The sequence below is a fragment of the Hippocampus bargibanti genome, linkage group LG01, assembly GCF_051943395.1.
Source record: "Hippocampus bargibanti isolate YZ-2025 linkage group LG01, ASM5194339v1, whole genome shotgun sequence".
Classification (NCBI taxonomy): domain Eukaryota; kingdom Metazoa; phylum Chordata; class Actinopteri; order Syngnathiformes; family Syngnathidae; genus Hippocampus; species Hippocampus bargibanti.
The window spans coordinates 18,278,069-18,301,753 of NC_142734.1; the positions used below are offsets into that span (position 1 = coordinate 18,278,069).

Genomic DNA, 23,685 nt, shown 5'->3' on the forward strand with positions numbered 1-23,685 from the left:
ATCGGTTGATATTCTAAATTAAAAAAAAGTGCTATTAAATTATAGGTTTTGCTTATCTTTGTGTGTGTGTGTGTGTGTGTGTGTGTGTGTGTGTGTGTGTGTGTGTGTGTGTGTGTGTGTGTGTGTGTGTGTGTGTGTGTGTGTGTGTGTGTGTGTGTGTGTGTGTGTGTGTGCATAACTATTTATACTGTATCTCACCCCCGCCCTTCTCTCTCTCAGAGGGAGAGATTCCATAGTCCACAGGCATGTTTTCAATAGGATGCATATTTCTGCTTCATTTGAATAGTGGAAAATGCCAGCCGGAGATCAGAGTTCAGCAGAAGATCAGACACCGCGGGCATTTCATGACCTTCTTAAATACAAAATAGGTTCCTGCTCTATTTTGCTTTTTGTCTCACCACTGCCTTCTGTCGTTACCCTCCACATAATATGGAACACAAAGAACAGGAAAAGGGGGCTTGAGTGAAGGTGTCTGAAGCAAGGGGCAGTTCAATGCTCATCCACACAACAAAATAGCACAGTCTGTCAGCCTAAATGATGGTGAGAAGGAATTTCTAAGTGGCAATATGGAGGAAAGACAAAAGATCGATCAAGTGACTGAATCATATCGCAGCAGCTCATTCATGAGAATTGAATGTGACATACAGTTTGTTACAACATCCTTCTCTCTGCTATTCAAAGAACTCTAAGTGTGTTTGTTGGAAGGATGACAAAAGGAGTGGCTTTGAAAAAGGACAACAACTGAGTACAGTAGAGCTGTACGGAAAGTATGACTAAAATGTTAAAGACTGCATGTTTGATGTATGTTGGTGGAAACACGAAAGGTAAAAAGATGACACACACTAGAAGACAAGACAATGCAGTATGTGAACAGTGTTTAGTCTCCGAGATTAAGGTATGGGACGGGGTCTTGGTGTCATGCTCAAGGGCACCGTGGTAGCAGTAAGAATACAAACTTGCATCTCTCCATCGATTAGTTGCCATTTCTATAGTCCACAGTGAGACTTGGACCGTGCCCATTTTATTCCGAAGCCAAAGTCCTGCCATCCCTTTGCTGTAAAACATAAACCTTACTCCAGTATCTCCCAGTCTTTTGTGAGGTTCAACGCTCTAGAGAATTAAAGGATAGCAATTACAAAAGGTTTCAATTCAAGTACTTCCAAATACGTATCACAACTCACATGAGGCCATGCAGTGACATTGTTCACATTCCAGTGTGAAGAGGACCATTGTTACAGCACACCTTGCAATGAGAGGAATAATGTGGGGAGCAATCTTTCAAAAGATAGATTCTAGATTCTAAAGTAAATATAATACAGACTGCTTCATTTTTAATGCATAAAACAAATACTCAAATTATGATCTATTTCGTGTCTGTCACCGTTTAACACCAAAAGGCCCACTTTGTCAGAATGAAGACACCTATTGATGTTCGAGCCTTTGGTGAGCCGTTTTGATGATAGGCGAGGAGGCGGAGAGCCAGTGTGTGTGATGCAGGTAAATGTCAAGACACCTTGCAGAACGGCTTCCACAGCAGTTATCTGAAAGGTTCAAACCATAAATCTGAGACTGTTGCATTTCCCTAGGTGTTTTCTCATCTTCCTCTTAGTGTCTCAAAAATTTGACAGTGCAACTTGAGCTAGGATTTTTCAACTTACCATTTAGTATAATACTGAACTGCCAAGCAAAGCTTACCATAGTCATATTGTGGAGCAATCCTTCTATTGAGTGTGCCCAGACCTCAAGTGTGAAATCATTCGCGAACACACAACTAGCAGATTTGTTCCGTGATTCATTTCATTGAATCGCTTCCACACGCTTCCGGCACTTCCCAAGAAAAGAGCGAAAAACACGATCGCATCTGTGGCAAACTGTAATCGGAGGACTAAAAGCTGTCACTCAAATCTTGGCGTGACCTTTCATGAGAAAAGGCCCACTGTTTCGCATGCATGTCCCTGCACTTGTATGCACCTCAGAATATTTTGTTCAGATGCAACCTGATCAGGTATTTTCCAATGCTTTCAAAAATCCATAGGAAAACAAATCCCAATGTATTAGTACAATCATCAACATATTTACCATTGCCTTGTAAAATATGATATTTAGACTTATTTCACATTTGAAAACATGTAACGATATTCAGCCTCCTTAACTCCTCAAGTCAAATTTACTTTTCCAAGAGCCATGGCTTTAAGCACGGGAATCCTGCAATACTGTATGTTATTTATTTGATCATTTGAGTGCAGCACAGTCACAATAAATTCATCAGTTCTATAAATTGTTTTAAAAAATCAATTAAACATTTTTGTCATCTTATTACATTTTGCAATAGAGGTGCTCATATAATGCATTATATCTGGATCATGGTGCACAAAATGATCACCATCTTTTATGGGAAATTGTTGATCAACTATTAAAATGATTAATTTATCTTAGCAACTGCAAAGTGAAAATGCACTTTTTGACAATCATCATCCATCACCAACCATTAAATAAATGAGAAAGTACTTTTTAATTCTCGCAGCACTGTAGATCACAGGTGTCAAAGTCAAGGCCCGCGGGCCAAATCCGGCCCACCACATTTTTTTCGGCCCGCGAAAGCAAATCAAACTTGTTAAATTCCATGATGATTGCTAAAATCTGAGCCAAAATTTCATATTTTTGGATGTCAACCACAATAAAAGTCATTATTCTTGACTTCAGATTTGAAAACGAGTTATTCATTAATTTGCTGTGTGCTCTATATGTAATATTTGAAGGGATTTAAACATTCTAATGGGTTCCCTAAATACATAACGGCCCTCGAGAGGAAACCATAACTACAACGTGGCCCGCGGCAAAAAATGACTTTGACACCCCTGCTGTAGATGCTGGCATGTTCACATGACGGCGCATCACCTGTTGCCCAGCGGGAATGATATCAGAGAACAAAACTTTTTGAGCAACGAGATACATTTAATTCCATAATTGTGTTGCCTCTTAGGAATACTCACTCAAAGTATTTTTTAGTACAGTGGGGGGAAAAAAAGAACTCGGAACATGATTCTCTTTGAGAACCAAGTTAAAGATGTAATTTCATCCCAACAGACACAATCGAACATCAGATGCACATTTAAGACGAGCTTGCTTTGAGCTATAGTTGATAGGCATCATTGGCAGTTTGATGGTTTCTTCACTGTGAAAATATGGAAGACAAAACTAATGTCTGGACAGTCATAAAATGCACAGATGGGCGGCATCACAATTCAGAGAGGCACATGTTGACATAAGAATTTGAGGGCCAAGTCGATTAATAAACCACATCCAAGAATATATTTTCAACTCAATTGTGAGCTTCTACAGTTAAATTATTGAAACTTGACATGACAAGGGACACCATAAACCCCTTGTAAATTACCATGGCAGCATTGAGCAGTGGCTTTGTCTCAACCTGACAAGGCAAAAAAATCCAACATTCCTTCTTTCATAATAATGAACATCGATTGTGCTCAGACTTGTTGAAATGTAGCACATCATTCTCAGCATAACGCAGACTTTACACAAACACCACTTCCAAAAAGAAAAAAGGGCGATAGTTGGGAGTACATGAGCATGTCATTTTACTAAATACAAATATAGAATCCCTTTTCAACCCAGTTTTGCAACAAATGTAAATACATGTACAGTATGTTCATTGCAACTCGGTAAATATCTCATGTGAAGTGCTTTCATTAAAAAAAAATACATACATAAATATGTTTAAAGAAGTGCAGAAACAGTACAACTAAAGGCCAAAACCTGTAAACATCAGTATCAGTGGAGGTTTGCAGGTGTTATGGGAAATGTTGACCAAGTTATGCACCTTCAGCTTGCAGGACATTCTTAAAAAGTCTCTCTTGCACCAAAAAGGCTGCAAATACAGGTGTTGAAGTACTTGTACAAGACAATGCTGTGATTGTAACACAGAGTTCAGAAACAATCAGACACGTCTTACTTTGATGACCTACAGTGTCTTGTGTTTGAATTGGCACAGCCTCTTGACAATCAGGCTCGTAATCTACAGTTTCTGATTCAATAGCTCAAGAATATGTGTCCAACCTTTCAAAGGATTGTGTATATATACACATGAAACTGCACTTTATCATCAAATCCAAGTTTAATGGGAAAAGTGTGCCTCTTGGGGGGCACATTTAAAACCCGACACATTTAAAAGCCAACCCATCATCCTGGGCCAAATCGTCAACCCAATGTACCCGGTATCAATAGCCTAAACATTAGATCAGCACCCAACAGTTGTGGGTTAACCGTTTCACCCAATAAGATTTTTTCCCCACAATTTTTACAGCTTATGCTAATAGTTTCTTAAATCAAGGTCTTTGCGTATAGTTTTCTTGTGATTCAAATCAATCAAATGTTCCAAGTGAATAAAAAAGAAAAGAAAAGAAAAGAAAACATTGTGGGCAACTAGAAGAAAGCTCGAGATTCCAGAGTTTACGTGACAATCAGTAACGAGTTTAAAAAAAGGAGTGTTAAATAGATATAAATGTAGAAATATGAAATTATTTGATTAAAAAATGATTCTATAAACAGTCACATTGTACACCGGGGAAAATTGGAGGCCCCTGATGCTCAAAACCAATCAACACACGCAGACAAATAGGCGGCTCAGGAAAACAAGTCTCAATCATTGGATTGTATTTCAGCCCAAAACAGAGTCAGGAGTTGCCCCTGTTTGCTGTTGATTTGGCCAAATTCACGCCATCGCCTCCCTGATTGCATTGTCATTCAAATGTGATCGTTGACAGCAGACCTTCACGAGAGGAGGCGGTGGAGTTCAGACTCCACCTCCGCTTCGGTCCACCGTCACCGGGCCCCTCTTCTCAAGCGTTTCTTCGGCTGACTTCATCAAGATAGCCAAGCGACTGTCAGACACTTGGCCCTTCTTGACGGCACTCATCAACTAATTGGCAGATGACAAAAGATGAAGAGCGTGAGTATATACACAGGTGACACCAGAAGGAAAAATATTCAGTCGCTATACGGTACATGCAAGAGCGGTCCGACCACCTTGACGTGCTTCAATGAACCCAACACCTGCCGACTTGGTTGTTGTTCCTCGTGTGTTAAAGGTGAACAGGGTAGAACGTGAAGCCATGACAACCACCTCAAATATGTCACCTCCGTCTGGAGTCTCATGCCTTGATATGAACCAATTGATCGTCTGTTTTTCAGAAAGGACTGGCTTGTGCCCTCCCTGTGACATCCAACCAGTGGGTACCATATTTTCCAGTGTATAAGGCGAACTGGAGTATAAGGTGCACCCCCAATGAATGGTGTATTTTCAGACTTTTTCTCTATACAAGGCACACCGGACTATAAGGCGGACCTTCAATGAATGAAAAATTTTTTCCTTATATAAGCAGTGACGTGCAGTCAGGGGAGACAGGTGAGGCTGTGCCTTACCTATCATCATGGAAATATCAAATGACAAAATAAATTAAAAAGTTATATTTATTTAGTGATTAATACTTGAACGTTCTTTTCTATTTAACTTCACCATTTTTGGATTTTTTTTCAAAATCGCTGAATTTTCACATTTACCGTTCAAAAGTGGAGACGAGCGGTGAGGCAGTAGCCGGCTGAGCCTCACCATGGATTGCGCAACGACTATGCTAACTGTGCTGGCTTGCTCTGCAGTGAGACCGCATTGCTGTCCCTATGCATATCGCTACGAAAGTGTTCAAAAGCTTTTAGTATATGAACTAAATGTCTACAGTTTAGATGGTGTATATACTGTAGAGTCACTGTACATTCTAAACACTGTACTACAGTGTTTATTTTATTTTCATCAATGTGTGCATAGGTGGGGCACATAGTTCTCCCGCCTCATGACAGAGGGCGCAGGTGATTAGAGATTCTTCTTGCGACTCCTCGGCTGCAGAATAATAGAATTAGTGAGAGCAAGCTACAGGAAACAGCAAGTTAAGTGCAGCCATCCAGTCATTTTTTCGTGTTGCTCGGCCTTATTTTCAGAATGGTGGAGTACATATGTAAATTGAAAGAATTTTCTAAACTGGACTTTCAATCGAAGCAGGAGATAATAATTAAAGGAAGACCAACACCGGACTGTATAGCTCACAAACGGTGAGGGATGAATGTAAATCTCCTGGACAAATTCTCAGCTTTTTGGCCAAGAATGATCTCATTGAGAGTATTCCTGAAGTGACAAAGTTGCTCCAGGTCGTGCTCACTGTTCCAGCTACTACAGTATCAGTGGAGCGGTCATTCTCAGCACTGAAAATACTGAAAACATACAGTCGGAACAGGACTGATCAAGGACGACTTTCTTCACTGGCAGTGATCTCCATTGAGACAAAGAGACTTGGACATTTATAAGTAAAGGTAACATGATAATAACGTTTTTTTATTCTTTTTTTCTATGCTACAGTTTGTATACAGTATATAAAGAATGCTGACATGACATGTTAAACAAAACACGTGAACTGTTGCCAATCAAATGGTGAATAAGCTCCTCTGTGGAGTTCATGTGTTTGTAAAACTGACTGTGATGACGTCAGTGCCTCACCAGCCATGAACCTCACCGCACATCACTGTATATAAGGCGCACCGGACTATAAGGCGCACCTTCAATAAATGAAAAATGTTTTCCAAATATAAGGTACACCATATTATACGGCGCTACAGTAGAGGCTGGGGTTATGCATTACTTATTCTACAGGGGGAAATGGAGTCGGTGGCTGCTGACGGCCATTGCAAGACGTGTTTTGCGTCAATATTATTTCACATATAAGGTGCACTGCCATATAAGATGCAGGATCATCTTTTGAAGAAAATGGAAGCTTTTAGGTGCACCTCATACACTGGAAAATACAGGAAATTTTCTTTACTCAGTTTTGCTTTTGTTAAGCTGCAAATTGTTACCAGGTTTTTCCACTCGTGACTTAGACACCCTGCTGGTTTCAAGCACTAACAACACCGTCTGAAACGCTGTAAAAAGTCAACCAGCAAGCAGAGCTCCAGCGAGTTTTTGGGACACACAGATAAGTGACAGATACTGTATAGCACTGTACATGATGGCTCACATATTTGTGAACGATTAGAAAGATCGGATTACTATACTTTTTCATCGCAACCAAACCATAAGAACGATTGTAACTTCTTGGTTTTCCAGATTGATTTGCATTTACACTGATGTACAATTACAATAACTGTTTTGGCATGATTATGAGAATTAAACAAGACCAAAAGGTAAAGTGTGAAAGTACAAAATCCTGTTAGGGTCCCGGTAAAGTAAAATGAATTTATTTTAGAAATTTGACACGCAACAGACAGTGGTGTGAACGACTTTCCCAAACTAGAATGATTTTAGGAAATATTAACTACATAAAATGACTGTTCAAATGAACATGACTAATTTCACAGCTGTTGTATGGTTGACGCCATGCCCAGTGCAGCTTTAAAACATCACAGATACATTCCGAGTGAGTTATTTCCCTCCATCCATATTAGTCACCAGGGTTAAAAGTTGATGAAGGCTTTTACCCATTCTTACATTCAAACCATCCATCCATCCATCCATCCATCCATCCATCCATTTTCAACACCACGTATCCTGAAAAATGTCCCAGAGGGCGGGTTGGTGCTGGAGCCAATGCCAGCTGACTACAGGCACGAAGCGGACTACACCCCGATACGCGAACTGGTCGGCAGCCATTCACAGGGCAGATGTAGAGACAAACAACCATTCACACCCACATCCGCACTCTCACTGAGTGGGAACCGATCACATGCTGCCCACGCCCAAGTCAGGTGAATGGATCACTCCTTTAACGTCCAACAAGACATAGCATACACTACCTGTTTGCAATCTCTAAATCAGCCATGAGCAGGGTGGTCACATGAGTACAAACAAACACTGACATTTAAGAACAGGATTTACAAAAAAAAATTAAAGTCCCCCTGTCCCTCAAAAAGGGAAAACATCACTATAAAATACTGCCATCCCCTGGAGAGTCTAACCGGATAGGTGCTCAAGAACAGCTCATGCTAATGAAGACAAAAGCACCAACTGTCTTCATACTCCCTCATTATGAATCTCTTTTTTCACCTAAAAGCAAAGTGAGAAACTAATTTAGCAACTGATACAGGCGGGAGCCCTCATTATACCTGTCACACATTCTCTGTCCTAATGAGCTTCAAAGGTGAGGAGATTTCACACCTGCTGTGTACAGCAAGCCTCAAGCCCACAAACACCCTTTGCTCTCGTTTTCATGTTCGCTGCTGAAAAGAGGAGCATGGAATGCAACCTCACAGAAAATGACAGATTGTCACAGTTCGGGGGGGGGGGGGGGGTGAATTCAGTATACATCCCTGCAAGCACAATCACGGGCCTTTACGTACCTGAAGGAATTCATCAATTTCAATTTGTCCATTCTTATTGACGTCCACCTCGTTAAGAATTTCATGGAGGGCGTTCTCATCAATGTGCACATTGATACTCTATAGAGAGGAACACAGTTAGGAATCTTGGCTCAGGTGCGGTGAAGATGAAAAATGATCGTCAGGGAAGTGAGAACTCACATCAAGGACTTGCTGTACATCCACTGTGGTGATGAAACCTTTGCGTTCTTTGTCAAACTTGTGAAAGCGCTTCTTGTATCTGCGAACCACATTAAAGTTGGCCACATTAGTCCTTAATGTCTGAGTCAGAGTTTCTAGCAGACTTTTGGCCACTAAGTGCTTCTACCTGGTTACTTCCTGGTTGTCCAGGGTCATTTCAGAGGTCTTAGTCAACTGCTCGGAGCGAGATCTGTAGCCCATCTCATGGTACAAGAACTTCTTGGCTGCTTCCAGTTCGGCCTAGATTTGAACAGAATCAATCACGATTGTGCTGAGATCTTTATTTTTTTTTTCTGACTGCTGAAGGAGCTGCCTCCTTTGCTTGCCTATAAAGGCTCAGTTTACATGTGTATCATAAAAGTCTCAAAAGAGGATCATGGGTGTGGACTTCCCTATTGTGTTCTGATAGAAAACCAAGGAAGAACTCAAAACATTTTTCAAATCAAATTATTTGCTGTTTTCTAGACCGTTTTGCGCTCCTGGCTCCAGCCCAACTCTTTGGCCATGATCTGCACAATACGTGGGAGGGCTTCGTCGGCTGCCTGCACATTCAGGAAGCCCAATCGCGTTCGTCGGGCAATGAGGTCAATGGCAGTGCAGGCGTATTCTTTGATTGCGTACAGCACCTGCGAGACACAACACGTCCATATCACAAAGATATCGACGACAGAGGGCTTATCAAAAAGTGAACATTTGCATGCCATCCCACTTCACCTCTGCCTCAATGTATGGAAACTCCGACACCAGCCTTTTCCCAACTATTGGCCACCTTTGCCCTGTGACCAGCGCCATCTTGGCCACGTCAAATGCCTTCCCTCCATATGTAGAGGCCAAATGCTGTGCCACCTAAGCAAACACAAAATGTCTGGTTTGAGAATGAAGTTTACCTTTCTTTCAGGTGTTACAGTTGCAGACAAGAATGGTGGATTTTCTGGGGGGGAGTCAAGATTTCTCGTTTAAAGATGTCTCGTTTAAAGAATACGGAACAGCCTTTTGCTATTCAGATCGTTGGCTTACCCATCATGCAAAAGGGCAAACACTGTCCAAACATCAGCACTGACCTTTGAAAAGTGTTTGGCACAGGCATTGAGCAGTTTAATAAGGACTAAGTGGACTGCATGAGCACTTTCCGCGACTGAAACAATGTTCTACTAAATTTAATGGGAGGATAGCGGCTGTACATGTAGTTGATGAGAATCAATGGATCTGATGGACTGAATACTAATGAATTGTTGAGCATACAGCCTCTTTTTGTGTCAAGTCTTTAGTGGAGCGGAAATATCGTCAACATTGATGATACTAGTGCAGCGTGTTCAACCAGAAACAAATTCCTTGTGTGTTCTACATACTTGGCAATAAAGATGATTCTGATTCTGATTAATGCCAGTCGTTCCACTTCAACATGCAAGCAGTCAATATTTCATAAGACGGCTGCTTCTAAATTTCTCACCAAGACGATGCGTCTGATAATGTTTTGGTTCTGTGGTATCCCGACTGGTAAATTGAAGCCATTCAATATTTTAGAGGGGCACCACATGTAAACGTTAGCATTTGAAACCCACTTAAGAACAAATTAATGTGTCCTACTTCCTGTTCCAAGCCGTAGTCCTGCACCAGACGGATGTAAAGTGTTGGCGTCCAGCCTTTGGAACCCTCTAACATCAAGCCTACAGTCTTGCATTTTTCAGCTGAGAGGCCATGTTCTTTAATAGCGGCGTCCAGAGTCTCTTCAGCCATGGATCTATAGGTGGTCCACTTGCCACCTGCAGACACAACGGCTGCTGAAATCAACCCAAACAAATGAACTGCTCAGTATTTCAAGCAAAAACAAGCTGACCTGCAATGGTGACCAGTCCGCTGTCACTGATGCTGACAATGTGGTTACGACAGATGGACTGAGTGTCTTTGGAGTTGGGGTCCGTCACCAAGGGACGGATTCCACTCCATGCGGCCAATACATCGCCTCGTCTCACTGCATGCAACAAACAAATTATCACTTACATTCAGCCTGATACTCTTGCCTCTGACCGAGCCGTCATTTCTACCTTCCACGTCAGGGCTGAGATAGTTTCGAACTTCCCTCAGGATGAAGTTGATATCGTCCTCCCCAGGGATGGGGTGGGCTGTCACATTGGTGGGAGTGTCTGTGGTTCCAGCAATGGTCATCTTCTCCCAAGGCAGAAAGAAAATGACTCGACCGTCACTTGTGGCGGGATCCAACAGACCCATGTTGTCAGGGCTGTGAGCCAAAATTTAGAAACATGATTGAATATCTAACTTACAAGACTTTCTTTTCTTAAACCGTGGCTTTTTAGGTGTTCAATTACCTTACATGTTTCGGCATACAGTTCCGCCTTGCAACAAGTAAGGTAATTGAACATCTAAGAAAGCCACTGTCTATAAGAAAAGAAACGGTTGTAAATTAGATAACAAGTAGACAGGATGAACTTAACACAACTATGATTGAATATCATTGTTTCGATGAGAAGGTTTCTTCAGCCGTCATCTGTACAAAAGTGAAGGTTTCGGACGTTTCGCCTCCTATCCAAGAGGCTTCGTCAGCGAACTAAAGTCTGACTGGTCGTATCGGCCCCATTTATATATCCCTAATGTCCAGACATGGTGGCGCCGGACACAGCTATGATAGGTCCCTACTCTTGGGTTGGGGGGGGCGGGGGACCCCTCCCTGTGGCCCAACTGATTGTTCCTACATTCCTGACTAACGACTGGCCTCTTACCCCCACTGCCCCCGGTATCACCTCATCAGCATAACGACCCTCATCAGCATTGCTTGATAAAGTCTTTTTTTGACATCAACATCGCAGGGATAATACTAGTGGGCCTCAATCGGCAGTACATTTGCACCTAAAAGCTAGCAACCACTCATTTGACGACAATGAGGTTAAAATCTTAGCGAAAGAACATAGATGGTTTGAAAGGGGCGTAAAAGAAGCGATTCTTATAAAACAACTAAATCCTTCATTAAACCGGACTGGTGGGGTGAGGTTCAATTTGGATCGTTCATACAATAGCCTGCTTAGGCAAAACAGGTTAGGCAACTTTCGCAATGCTGATGAGGGTCGTTATGCTGATGAGGTGATACCGGGGGCAGTGGGGGTAATAGGCCAGTCGTTAGTCAGGAATGTAGGAACAATCAGTGGGGCCACAGGGAGGGGTCCCCCGCCCCCCCAACCCGAGAGTAGGGACCTATCATAGCTGTGTCCGGCGCCACCATGTCTGGACATTAGGGATATATAAATGGGGCCGATACGACCAGTCAGACTTTAGTTCGCTGACGAAGCCTCTTGGATAGGAGGCGAAACGTCCGAAACCTTCACTTTTGTACAGATGACGGCTGAAGAAACCTTCTCATCGATGGACCACTCCTGTACGACTGAGAGCTTACACAGAAATATCATTGTTTCCTAACAAGTGAGAGCTCAAAGGGCTCATCTACCTACCTGCTTAACCACCTACCCATTCATTTATTCATTTACTCATTTTTTACCCTCTTATCTACTGTCAAAAACACAACCACTGTACTGAAGAGCAAAATCAGCAGTCAGGTGAGTTAAAATCACATTGCATATATCATGTAACACACCTGTAGTAGCCGGGGATGACGATGTGCACGCCGGCGCTGGGCTGGCAGATGTTTTGGATTTCTTGACTATCCATCTTCCTGACGGAGTCAGTGAAAGGCCCAGTGGCATTGATTACACATTTGGCCTTGATATTGAATTCCTCTCCTTTAACAAGTAATCGGTGACTGATGTCACGTGATCAACAGCACAATGGTTTTCTTCTGCACATGTTGCAATCTTTTCCCACCTGTGAGTACGTCTCTGCAGTGTGCCCCGCACACCTTCTCACTGCCAGTCAGTGGGTCCTTTTTCTTCAGAAGGTGAATCACCTCAGTGTAGTTGGCCATGGCGGCACCATAGCGGGCAGCCGTGAGACCGATGGTTAGGTTCATACGGGCATCATTGTGTTGCCCTGTAGGGCGACAGTGTCGCAGGTTTGAAGATTCCAAAATAAGCATAATAATAATAATATTTAAAAAAATAATATTACAAAAGGTGGATGAGAAATCTTATCACCGAGCTACATTAAATGTAATGGCTAAAACACATTAGTTGCCGAGAGGCAGAAGACAGATACATGATTCTTATACACGGACCAACTGAAGCAAAAAATGCAACCACAGTAAACCTATCAATGCAGCCTGGCAGTATGCTTGGTGGGGAACAGAAGTGATTTTGGTGGGAAAAAAAGAAGGTGAAAGAAGCAACAACAAAAAGTGACACTTACCATCATAATAGACAATGGCTCCCACCAGCTTGTCCTTCTTTAGCATGGGAAAGAACTCCAGAGCTTTGGTCTTAGTAAGAACGTAACTGCTTTTTAAACATTGGATGCCAGCCACCAGGTCATACATCTTAATGCCTGCCCAGTAATACGGAAGCTGCCACCATCTAGGACAACCGATACAAACAATGGGGAAACTACATGAGAGGCACATTTAAAGGACAACAGGCACCTCCCGGCATAGTTGCGCCCATAATTTGTAAAATCACTTCAAATAACTTCTACTGACCGCATTTTACAAAGATTCCACCGCATATAGCTATATTTTTATTTTTTGAAATTCGCGCTGAATATTCAAGGGGTCTTGTTTTTGAGTTTTTGAGAACTCCCTGAGGCAGGCCTCCCTCGTTGTTGTTTGTTGACATTGTGGATTGAGCGAGAAAGCGATACACAGGATATTTCAAGTGCATTTTTGGTACCTTGTTTAGTCTGAAAACACCGTGTTGAGCGCGAAATTAGAAGGAAAGCAACATAAATAACGTGATGGTGAATCGTTGTGTGGCAGCCAATTACGATAACACGCATAAAGAAGGTGTACGTTTACACAAATTCCCAGCGGACAAACCAACCATTTGGGCGGAATGGGAAAGACAGTCTTAACAGTCTTGTGCAGTGTGGCTCGGTGACTTACTTGTAAACAGGCAGCATGATGGGAAGTGGCGCTGACAGGTGAGGTGCAACCTCAAGGAGATTGGCTCGCTCGTGAAGGGCTTCTTTCACCATCATGTACTGTCGCAGAAACATATGAATCATGAAATCTCTGCGAAACCAAAGAAGAAAAGTGACGAGGTCCACTCGAAACCTGCTCATAGTCCAGTTTCATAATAGCCTTCTGGAGGTAGCGGACTCCACCGTGAATGAGTTTGGTGCTACGGCTGCTCGTCCCGGAAGAGAAGTCGTTCCTCTCGACAAGAGCAGTATTAAGATCTATAAACACCAGAGAACAATGCTCAATATAACCATTCCAATATTGTGCTGGATGTGCTGAGGGGTCTTACTGCGTGTGACAGCGTCTAAGGCACAGCCGACACCCGTGGCTCCACCTCCAATGACCAGGATATCAAATTCTTTGTTTTTGAGTGTGGCAAGCTGGGCCTGTCTTGAGGGAAGCTCGTCTGCAAAAGGAGCCCTCAGCTCTGCTTCTGCCGCTACGTGCGATAACCGAACCTGGGTATGACGAAGACAAGCAGGGAAATTATTCCATGCTCTGGTTTTTTGATTTGATGCTTTTTATGTCTGAGGGGATATTATTTGTAATTCTGTTTGGAAATGTCTGGTATTGTACTTGCAATTTGCCCGAGATATATTAACATGAGAAAGACACTACAAACACTAAGGTTAGAGTGTGCATTTATTTGCTATCCAGTGAATTGATACAAGCCATTAAAGTTCTGTAGACAAAAGCAAAGCTCTTATTTCTACTTGCTATTGAAGATAAAGAGATTAATTCAGATTCACATTCAATTTGCTTAGTGCCCCACCCTGGATTAACATGAGCATATGGTATGGAGGTGCACAGCCTACCCTGTGAAAATGCCATTCATTCATTACGTCATATAATAAACAATAAACGCAATACTTTATATAGACATTCTTCATGGGTATTAACAGATACACGTGATGAGCACTACCAAAACGTGTCCATTGTTGCAGCAGTTTTAATTATGTCTGACTCAAAAGTCAACATTTTAATGTAGTTTTCCATATCCTTATGTACTTGCATCATTAAGTAACACACAACAGATGTTAAGTGATTTTTTTAACAATAGAGTTGAGGGGTTCACATATGGGGGGTTGAAATGTTTTCTTCCTCCAATGCAGGCAGGCATGTCAGGAAAACTTAACACTGTTTGGGCGTTAATGTTCCTGCGAAGTGGTGATTGTGTGCATGTGTTCTCCTCATGGTTTTCAACTGAAGTACAGTTGAAAATGCAGACTTTATTCTTGATTTACATAATGTGTTTCAAAGTAAGACCATGCACTGTGGGGTCAGGGCTTGGCCGATGATCCAACCTCCTGCAACATGCAGTATAGTACTTATATCTGAAAAGCCCACCAAACAAAGGATTGCAGCCAACCATGTTCTGCATTTGATTAGGGAATGATTTGAAGTCATAATCACAACAACAATTCACCTATGACACCAGGGCGTGCCAGTTCACCTCTAATGAAATATTTATTCTTTTTTTTTCCCTTGCTCCATCTTAATGATTGCATCAAGGTGTTTGAGACCACATGCAGCATTTGACTTGCAAATTATTGTCTCTCTGTGATGATAAATGAAAAATACCACCATAGAGCTAAATACTAGGGATTAGAATTACTGGGATTAGAGGCATGCATGATTACCAACTACTGTGGAAATGATTAGATTTCATCAACATTGGCTTCTTTCTTACCAATCCATTCTTGGTTGGCTGGGCGGCAACAGGCATGAGAAGACATTATTGCAACAGGACACAAACAAAATTCATATTAGCAGGCACAGTTAAATAAAGTCCGGTATGTATCTTTGTGGGTATTCACATATAGGTCAATGCCAGGTCAAAGGTCAGGGGAAACACATCTGCTTGTCCTTCTCAAATAAAGATGAGGAAAGTGTCAAGGCTGGACACTATAGCTAAAAGTGTTGTCGATTGGGAATGATCCACAAGGTGCCCCCATAACGACTTAGTCTCGCTGCATGGACGGGAGGGCATGTTTATTTATACAACATGGGGCTGCTTTGACAGCATCTTAGAAAGTTATACACAAGATGAGCACATGAAGTAGAAATGTATATAATGGACAAAGGTGAAAATGACTGTTAGGGTAATTCGCCATACAAACATCTCTAAACATCGCTCTGTAGTTTTTGTTTACATTTTGAACTTCCTCATACGTCATATCTTGCCTACACGATGTCGCATTTTCATTACGTCACATCCCGTCGCGTCATTACTATGCGCCGCATAAATACTCCTGCAGCCCGTTCGTCTCTCTCTCTCTCCATGCTCGCTCCTCCGTCCGCACCACAATGCCCGTGTTCTCCCAATTAAATCAACTTTCTGTTCAAGACCTGGCTCCCTGATGATTTAACCATCGATCTCCATCTACACCCGTCGAAGCAATGAACCAAGGGCGAACGATAAAAAATAACCCAACAATGACAAATGAAATAAACAGTGGAAACTCCATTTCTGAAAATTGTTGAGCAAATTCTAGCAACATCCTTGACTTTGGCTTACATTTGTACTGCTCATGTTCTGGGCCAAAATGTCCTATGAATTGTGGTCCAGCAGTATACATGTAAACAATGGTGTGTCATTCAACAATAATTAAACCTTTAAATCCATACATACAACTACCACCGTAATTGGCTACCAACTAACACTATTTCCAGTGTTTTTCCTTTTCTTAAGAGTAATTCTGTGGACTAATAACAAAAAAAATGTTAATAAGCATGTGACACGCGGCACTTCCACTCTGCTTTCTTAGTATTCTAAGCAATTACCCAGTTCCTCTGAGCAATTCTGAGGGCTAATTAACATAGAAAACAGAAATCATTTACTCATAGCACTCAATGCACAGATCCAATCTCAAATGATCCTTCAGTGTGTCCATACCAAAATGGATCAAAACATGAAAATTTTGAACACATCGAGGATGTTTTTCTTTCAAATTTTTGGGAACAAGACAATCTGTTTATAAAAAACAGGTCATCCATAACCAGAGGTGGATTCATCACAAGTGGAGCAGGCTGTTCTTAATTCTTCACAACGTAAGCACACACATTGTTCATAAAATACATGGAAGGTGATTTATTGGTAAATCAGTGACATTAGGCCTATACGAAGGCGGCCTGTGAGCAACGAGCCACCTATTTAGCCACACCTCAAATAATTCCAACAAGTTATACAGTTACTTTAAATTTTAATCAGGGAATATTGAGTGAACACATTACAGCAATATTTAAGTGAAAGCTGCTATGTGAGCAGCATCGGTAAAATACAGTATATGGGGTTCTTTACATCCTTGAGGTATGAAAGACATTCCAAAATCCTGATACAACATGCCATGGGAGACTGTTCACCGCATAATTTTAACAGTAATGTTAAATAAGAACTTACCTGCTTCTTCCTATACTCTATGAACTGTGACAGGCCAAAAAGGGTGGCGACAGCCCCGCCGCCTAAAATAGTTGTCCTTTTGAGGGCTTTCCTGAACGCCATATTGCCTGTGGAAAGAGCAATGTGTTATAAGACGTCGACTGGACAGAGTAGTGCATGAAGGAGGTGAGCCAGGCTGTTCTGTTTCAACAATAAAAATGAAAATGAATACTTTGTTTGTATTTGTGTTATGACAGTCATGAGCCCCAGGGAGGACGAACATGCTGGAGGAGCTGGCTCATCCACACATGTACATAAGTCACTGAGTTTATTGATGGGGGCCAATGATGAAACTGCTCCTTCTTTTTACATCAGCCTACACACTCATTATGAGTCAGCATCGAAAAATGGGAGGGTCGGTTTTGGGCGGGCTATAATGTACTGTAATGTATCACATGTGACTGTTAAAAACTCTCGAACATTGAGGGCCGGGACATCGTGCTGTGGATAAAAATGCCGACCAGTTTGATCTTTGAGGGAAATCAGCACTGACGAATAAAATAGTGTTAAAACAAAAAGGAGGAAAAGGCTTGTCATGCACATTGACAAAAACTTAACCGTTAATGGTGTGTTGTAGCTTTTAGTTTAAAGGCTATTTGTTCACACGTAATAACAACAAACCAAATGTTATAACAGTCCTGGGTAGCAAACTGCACGACGCCTTTTCACGTACGTACTATGAACGGGCTGGGAAAATAAATTATTTTATTTACAAAAAAAAGTGAGGCGGTTTCCACTTACCGAATGCCTTCTCCAGAGGTTAACTCAAAGTTGCTCAGGGCGATGCAGGGCGGCGACCGAAGCATCGGTTGTTTTCCGAGCCTGTCCGGTCGCTGAGTTTGACAGCAACAACCAGGAAGTAGAGTAATGCTGGAATGGCGTACCTCTAAACCAATCAGAGTAAGACCGTGTGATGTTTATGTCCAATCGTAGTTCAAGAAAAAGGATCTTCCTTCACATACGCAAACGGAGCAGAGCTCTGCGTCCTCGAGTCACTCAGCGTCCTTCTTCTGGGTAATAATAAAGAGACAAGTGCCACCAGCTGTCGTCTTTCGTCAGATGACTCTCAAAATAACAATTCCAGTACTGTGCTATACGCTGCGGCGACCCCTTGAAGGGAAAAGCCGCAAGGAAAAGAAGAGACGGTGCGATATTGTACTTTGCTTGCATTATATTTCAACGGACACTTAGGACGGCGGATTCAACGGACAGTTAGGACGGCGGAAAAAATAATTGGCACCGCCCTACCTACTCTCGAGGACTTGCACACTGCAAGACTCCAAACTAGGGTGCGGAAAATCATACTGGACCCTCCGCACCCTGCCCACCACCTTTTCCAGCTACTCCCCTCAGGCAGGCGCTACCGATCCATGCGTACCAAATCCAGCAGACATTTAAACAGCTTCTTCCCCCAAGCCATTAACTCTTTGAACAATAGCCCAAATGGAATTGTATAGTGCCTCTTTACGTCTGTGTAAGCTCTCAGTCGTACAGGAGTGGTCCATCGATGAGAAGGTTTCTTCAGCCGTCATCTGTACAAAAGTGAAGGTTTCGGACGTTTCGCCTCCTATCCAAGAGGCTTCGTCAGCGAACTAAAGTCTGACTGGTCGTATCGGCCCCATTTATATATCCCTAATGTCCAGACCTGGTGGCGCCGGACACAGCTATGATAGGTCCCTACTCTCAGGTTGGGGGGGGGGGGGGGGCGTGGGACCCCCCCCTGTGGCCCCACTGATTGTTCCTACATTCCTGACTAACGATTGGCCTATTACACCCACTCCCCCCGGTATCACCTCATCAGCATAACGACCCTCATCAGCATTGCGAAAGTTGCCTAACCTGTTTTGCCTGAGCAGGCTATTGTATGAACGATCCAAATTGAACCTCACACCACCAGACCGGTTTAATGAAGGATTTTGTTGTTTTATAAGAATCGCCTCTTTTACCCCCCTTTCAAACCATCTATGTTCTTTCGCTAAGATTTTAACCTCATTGTCGTCAAATGAGTGGTTGCTAGCTTTTAGGTGCAAATGTACTGCCGATTGAGGCCCACTAGTATTATCCCTGCGATGTTGATAAAGTCTTTTTTTGAGAATTTGTTGAGTCTCCCCAATGTACTGCTCTTTACAATTTTCATTCTTACAATGTATGGAATAAACTACATTACTTTGTTTTTCATTTGGTAGCCTATCTTTTGGATGCACTAATTTTTGCCTTAACGTGTTTATCGGTTTGAAATAAGTAGGAATTTTATGTTGCCAAAGGACTCTTTGTAATTTTTCAGAAACTCCTGCAATGTACGGTACTGCTACTCCTCTCCTTTTAGAATCTTGAGAATTATTGGTTTCGTTCGCTATTCTTTCTTTCTGACATTTGTTGAATGACCACTGAGGGTACCCACAGTTAGTGAGTGCTCTCCTGATATGTTTTGCCTCCTTTTCTCTACCTTCAGTGCTAGTTGGTATTAGTTTAGCCCTATGCTGGAGGGTTCTGATAACTCCTAGTTTATGTTGTAAAGGGTGGTTAGAGTCAAAAAGTAAGTATTGGTCAGTGTGCGTAGCCTTCCTAAAGACTTCTGTTTTTAGCGCTCTGTCCTCTTTTATAATTACTTTACAATCCAAGAAGGCTAGTTGGTTCTCTTGAATGTCCTCACGAGTAAATTTAATGTTGAAGTCTACAGAGTTGAGATGATCTGTGAAGGATTGAATTTCTTGTTTTTTAATTATGACAAAAGTATCGTCCACATATCTGAACCAGTGTCTAGGTTTTGTCCCTGGGAAGGATGTGAGGGCCTGTTTCTCCATCTCTTCCATGTAAAGATTAGCCACTATGGGTGAAACTGGTGAGCCCATAGCACAACCATGGATTTGTTTATAAAATTTTTCCCGAAATTGAAAATACGTAGTATTAAGGCAGATTTCTAATAATTGGCAGATGTGATCCGGTTTCAGTTTGGTTCTTTCATGCAGAGAAACATCCGCCAGCAGCCTCGTCCTCACCACTGAGACTGCTGCTGGGGTTGGGACAGATGTAAAGAGAGAAGTCACATCGTATGATGCCAACGTTTCCTCAGGTTCCAATATGAGGTCTTTGATCCTCTCTACAAACCCTGTGGTGTTCTCTACGTGGTATTCTGTGTTACCAACCAACGGAGCTAAAATAGTTTTTAAATATTTGGCTACATTGTATGTAGAGGAGTCAATGCTACAAACAATGGGTCGGAGGGGGAACCCTTCTTTATGTATTTTTGGCAGGCCATAGATACATGGCGTGGCCTCTCCCGGGTATAATCTAAAATACATCTGTTTATCTATATGTTTTCCTTTCTCTAGCTTTTGGAGACAGTCAATCATTTCTTTCTTGTATCTATTGGAAGGGTCCCTTTTTAGTTGCTCATACGTGTTAGAATCACTGATTAACCTATTTATTTTGTCTTCATAATCCAATGTGTTGAGCAGCACTGTGCATCTGCCCTTGTCTGCTGGCAAAATAGTAATATTTTTGTCTTTTTGTAGAGTAGTTAACGCCTTTCTCTCTTCTAATGTTATGTTGGACGGAGGAAGTTTGGCACTACTGAGAAGAGCTGATATTTTAATGCGTAGATCATCTGCCTCTGCATACGAAAGTTTGTTATTTTTAATAGCCGATTCAGTAGCTGTGATATAATCTATTGTAGGTATAGTTTTAGGAGTCACTGAGAAATTTAAACCTTTGGTAAGTACCGCCTTTTCTGTCTCTGAGAGATCTCTGTCTGACAAATTTTTGATCCAATTCTCCCTTGCAAACTGTTCATACCTAATTTTCCGCGTGTTTACCAGTAGCTGAGATTGTTTCAGTAAAAGTAATTTTTGAAATTTACCCTTTTGTCTCTCTTTGGTTTTGCTGTGGTGCCTCATATAACCGGATTTAGTAAATTCACACACTTCCTGATAGATTTTGTGGGTAAGATTAGTTTGTAATCGCTGATAATAAGTTTCTATTTCTGACTGTTTGTTTTTTATCTCTATGTTAAGTCTCCTAATTCGCAAATTTAGAATTTTCCTAGTATAATTTTGTTGCATTTTATCGGCTAAGTATCCGGGTTCCAGGGGTGCTTGCTTCAAGCATTTAGGAATTAACCGGCTCTGTCTACATCTAAGATTGAATCTGAGGTGGTTCTTTAAATCAGCTAATTTAAAGGTGGCCTTTTCTAAGTTACGTACCAGCAGAAGGATGTCTCTCCCAAAGTTGGCAGCAATACGTCTGTGTAAGCTCTCAGTCGTACAGGAGTGGTCCATCGATGAGAAGGTTTCTTCAGCCGTCATCTGTACAAAAGTGAAGGTTTCGGACGTTTCGCCTCCTATCCAAGAGGCTTCGTCAGCGAACTAAAGTCTGACTGGTCGTATCGGCCCCATTTATATATCCCTAATGTCCAGACCTGGTGGCGCCGGACACAGCTATGATAGGTCCCTACTCTCAGGTTGGGGGGGGGGGGGGGCGTGGGACCCCCCCCTGTGGCCCCACTGATTGTTCCTACATTCCTGACTAACGATTGGCCTATTACACCCACTCCCCCCGGTATCACCTCATCAGCATAACGACCCTCATCAGCATTGCGAAAGTTGCCTAACCTGTTTTGCCTGAGCAGGCTATTGTATGAACGATCCAAATTGAACCTCACACCACCAGACCGGTTTAATGAAGGATTTTGTTGTTTTATAAGAATCGCCTCTTTTACCCCCCTTTCAAACCATCTATGTTCTTTCGCTAAGATTTTAACCTCATTGTCGTCAAATGAGTGGTTGCTAGCTTTTAGGTGCAAATGTACTGCCGATTGAGGCCCACTAGTATTATCCCTGCGATGTTGATAAAGTCTTTTTTTGAGAATTTGTTGAGTCTCCCCAATGTACTGCTCTTTACAATTTTCATTCTTACAATGTATGGAATAAACTACATTACTTTGTTTTTCATTTGGTAGCCTATCTTTTGGATGCACTAATTTTTGCCTTAACGTGTTTATCGGTTTGAAATAAGTAGGAATTTTATGTTGCCAAAGGACTCTTTGTAATTTTTCAGAAACTCCTGCAATGTACGGTACTGCTACTCCTCTCCTTTTAGAATCTTGAGAATTATTGGTTTCGTTCGCTATTCTTTCTTTCTGACATTTGTTGAATGACCACTGAGGGTACCCACAGTTAGTGAGTGCTCTCCTGATATGTTTTGCCTCCTTTTCTCTACCTTCAGTGCTAGTTGGTATTAGTTTAGCCCTATGCTGGAGGGTTCTGATAACTCCTAGTTTATGTTGTAAAGGGTGGTTAGAGTCAAAAAGTAAGTATTGGTCAGTGTGCGTAGCCTTCCTAAAGACTTCTGTTTTTAGCGCTCTGTCCTCTTTTATAATTACTTAACAATCCAAGAAGGCTAGTTGGTTCTCTTGAATGTCCCCACGAGCAAACCCAATGCCGAAGTCCACAGAGCCGAGATGACCTGCGAAGGATTGAATTTCCTGTTTTTTAATTATGACAAAAGTATCGTCCACATATCCGAACCAGTGTCTAGGCCTTGTCCCTGGGAAGGATGCGAGGGCCCGCCTCTCCATCTCCCCCATGCAAAGACCAGCCACCACGGGTGAAACTGGCGAGCCCACAGCACAACCATGGATCCGTCCACAAAATTCTTCCCGAAATTGAAAATACGCAGTATTAAGGCAGATTTCTAATAATTGGCAGATGTGATCCGGTTTCAGTTTGGTTCTTTCATGCAGAGAAACATCCGCCAGCAGCCTCGTCCTCACCACTGAGACTGCTGCTGGGGTTGGGACAGATGTAAAGAGAGAAGTCACATCGTATGATGCCAACGTTTCCTCAGGTTCCAATATGAGGTCTTTGATCCTCTCTACAAACCCTGTGGTGTTCTCTACGTGGTATTCTGTGTTACCAACCAACGGAGCTAAAATAGTTTTTAAATATTTGGCTACATTGTATGTAGAGGAGTCAATGCTACAAACAATGGGTCGGAGGGGGAACCCTTCTTAAACACGCGGAAAATTAGGTATGAACAGTTTGCAAGGGAGAATTGGATCAAAAATTTGTCAGACAGAGATCTCTCAGAGACAGAAAAGGCGGTACTTACCAAAGGTTTAAATTTCTCAGTGACTCCTAAAACTATACCTACAATAGATTATATCACAGCTACTGAATCGGCTATTAAAAATAACAAACTTTCGTATGCAGAGGCAGATGATCTACGCATTAAAATATCAGCTCTTCTCAGTAGTGCCAAACTTCCTCCGTCCAACATAACATTAGAAGAGAGAAAGGCGTTAACTACTCTACAAAAAGACAAAAATATTACTATTTTGCCAGCAGACAAGGGCAGATGCACAGTGCTGCTCAACACATTGGATTATGAAGACAAAATAAATAGGTTAATCAGTGATTCTAACACGTATGAGCAACTAAAAAGGGACCCTTCCAATAGATACAAGAAAGAAATGATTGACTGTCTCCAAAAGCTAGAGAAAGGAAAACATATAGATAAACAGATGTATTTTAGATTATACCCGGGAGAGGCC

The 23,685-nt window shown here is 42.0% G+C and overlaps 1 protein-coding gene across 2 annotated transcripts; it reads right to left on the reverse strand.

Moving 5' to 3' along the window:
• Positions 1 to 69: 69 nt before the first annotated feature.
• gpd2 (glycerol-3-phosphate dehydrogenase 2 (mitochondrial)) lies at positions 70 to 18,010 on the reverse strand. Of its 2 annotated transcripts, XM_089001641.1 has the most exons (18): positions 17,877 to 18,010; positions 17,097 to 17,203; positions 15,387 to 15,404; positions 13,986 to 14,154; positions 13,790 to 13,914; positions 13,619 to 13,716; positions 12,931 to 13,094; positions 12,451 to 12,615; positions 12,224 to 12,368; positions 10,665 to 10,858; positions 10,457 to 10,591; positions 10,207 to 10,382; positions 9,334 to 9,465; positions 9,087 to 9,245; positions 8,747 to 8,859; positions 8,581 to 8,659; positions 8,401 to 8,499; positions 70 to 4,939 (listed from the first exon to the last, which is right to left on the reverse strand). In XM_089001641.1, the coding sequence occupies exons 2-18, from the start codon at positions 17,196 to 17,198 to the stop codon at positions 4,814 to 4,816; spliced, it is 2,199 nt and encodes a 732-aa protein (XP_088857767.1). In that variant the 5' UTR covers positions 17,199 to 17,203; positions 17,877 to 18,010; the 3' UTR covers positions 70 to 4,813. The 2 variants fall into 2 exon arrangements, with proteins under 2 accessions (XP_088857767.1, XP_088857772.1); XM_089001646.1 differs by lacking the exon at positions 15,387 to 15,404.
• Between the last annotated feature and the right edge of the window lie 5,675 nt (positions 18,011 to 23,685).

Bases quoted from the DNA above. Each gene is read 5' to 3' on its own strand.
- gpd2 (XM_089001641.1), bottom strand. From the start codon at position 17,198: ATGGCGTTCAGGAAAGCCCTCAAAAGGACAACTATTTTAGGCGGCGGG. The intron at 13,915-13,985 runs GTAAGACCCCTC...TGGTGTTTATAG, and splicing joins CTTAGACGCTGTCACACGCA to ATCTTAATACTGCTCTTGTC. The intron at 4,940-8,400 runs GTACGTAAAGGC...TCTGCCAATTAG, and splicing joins AAATTGATGAATTCCTTCAG to TTGATGAGTGCCGTCAAGAA.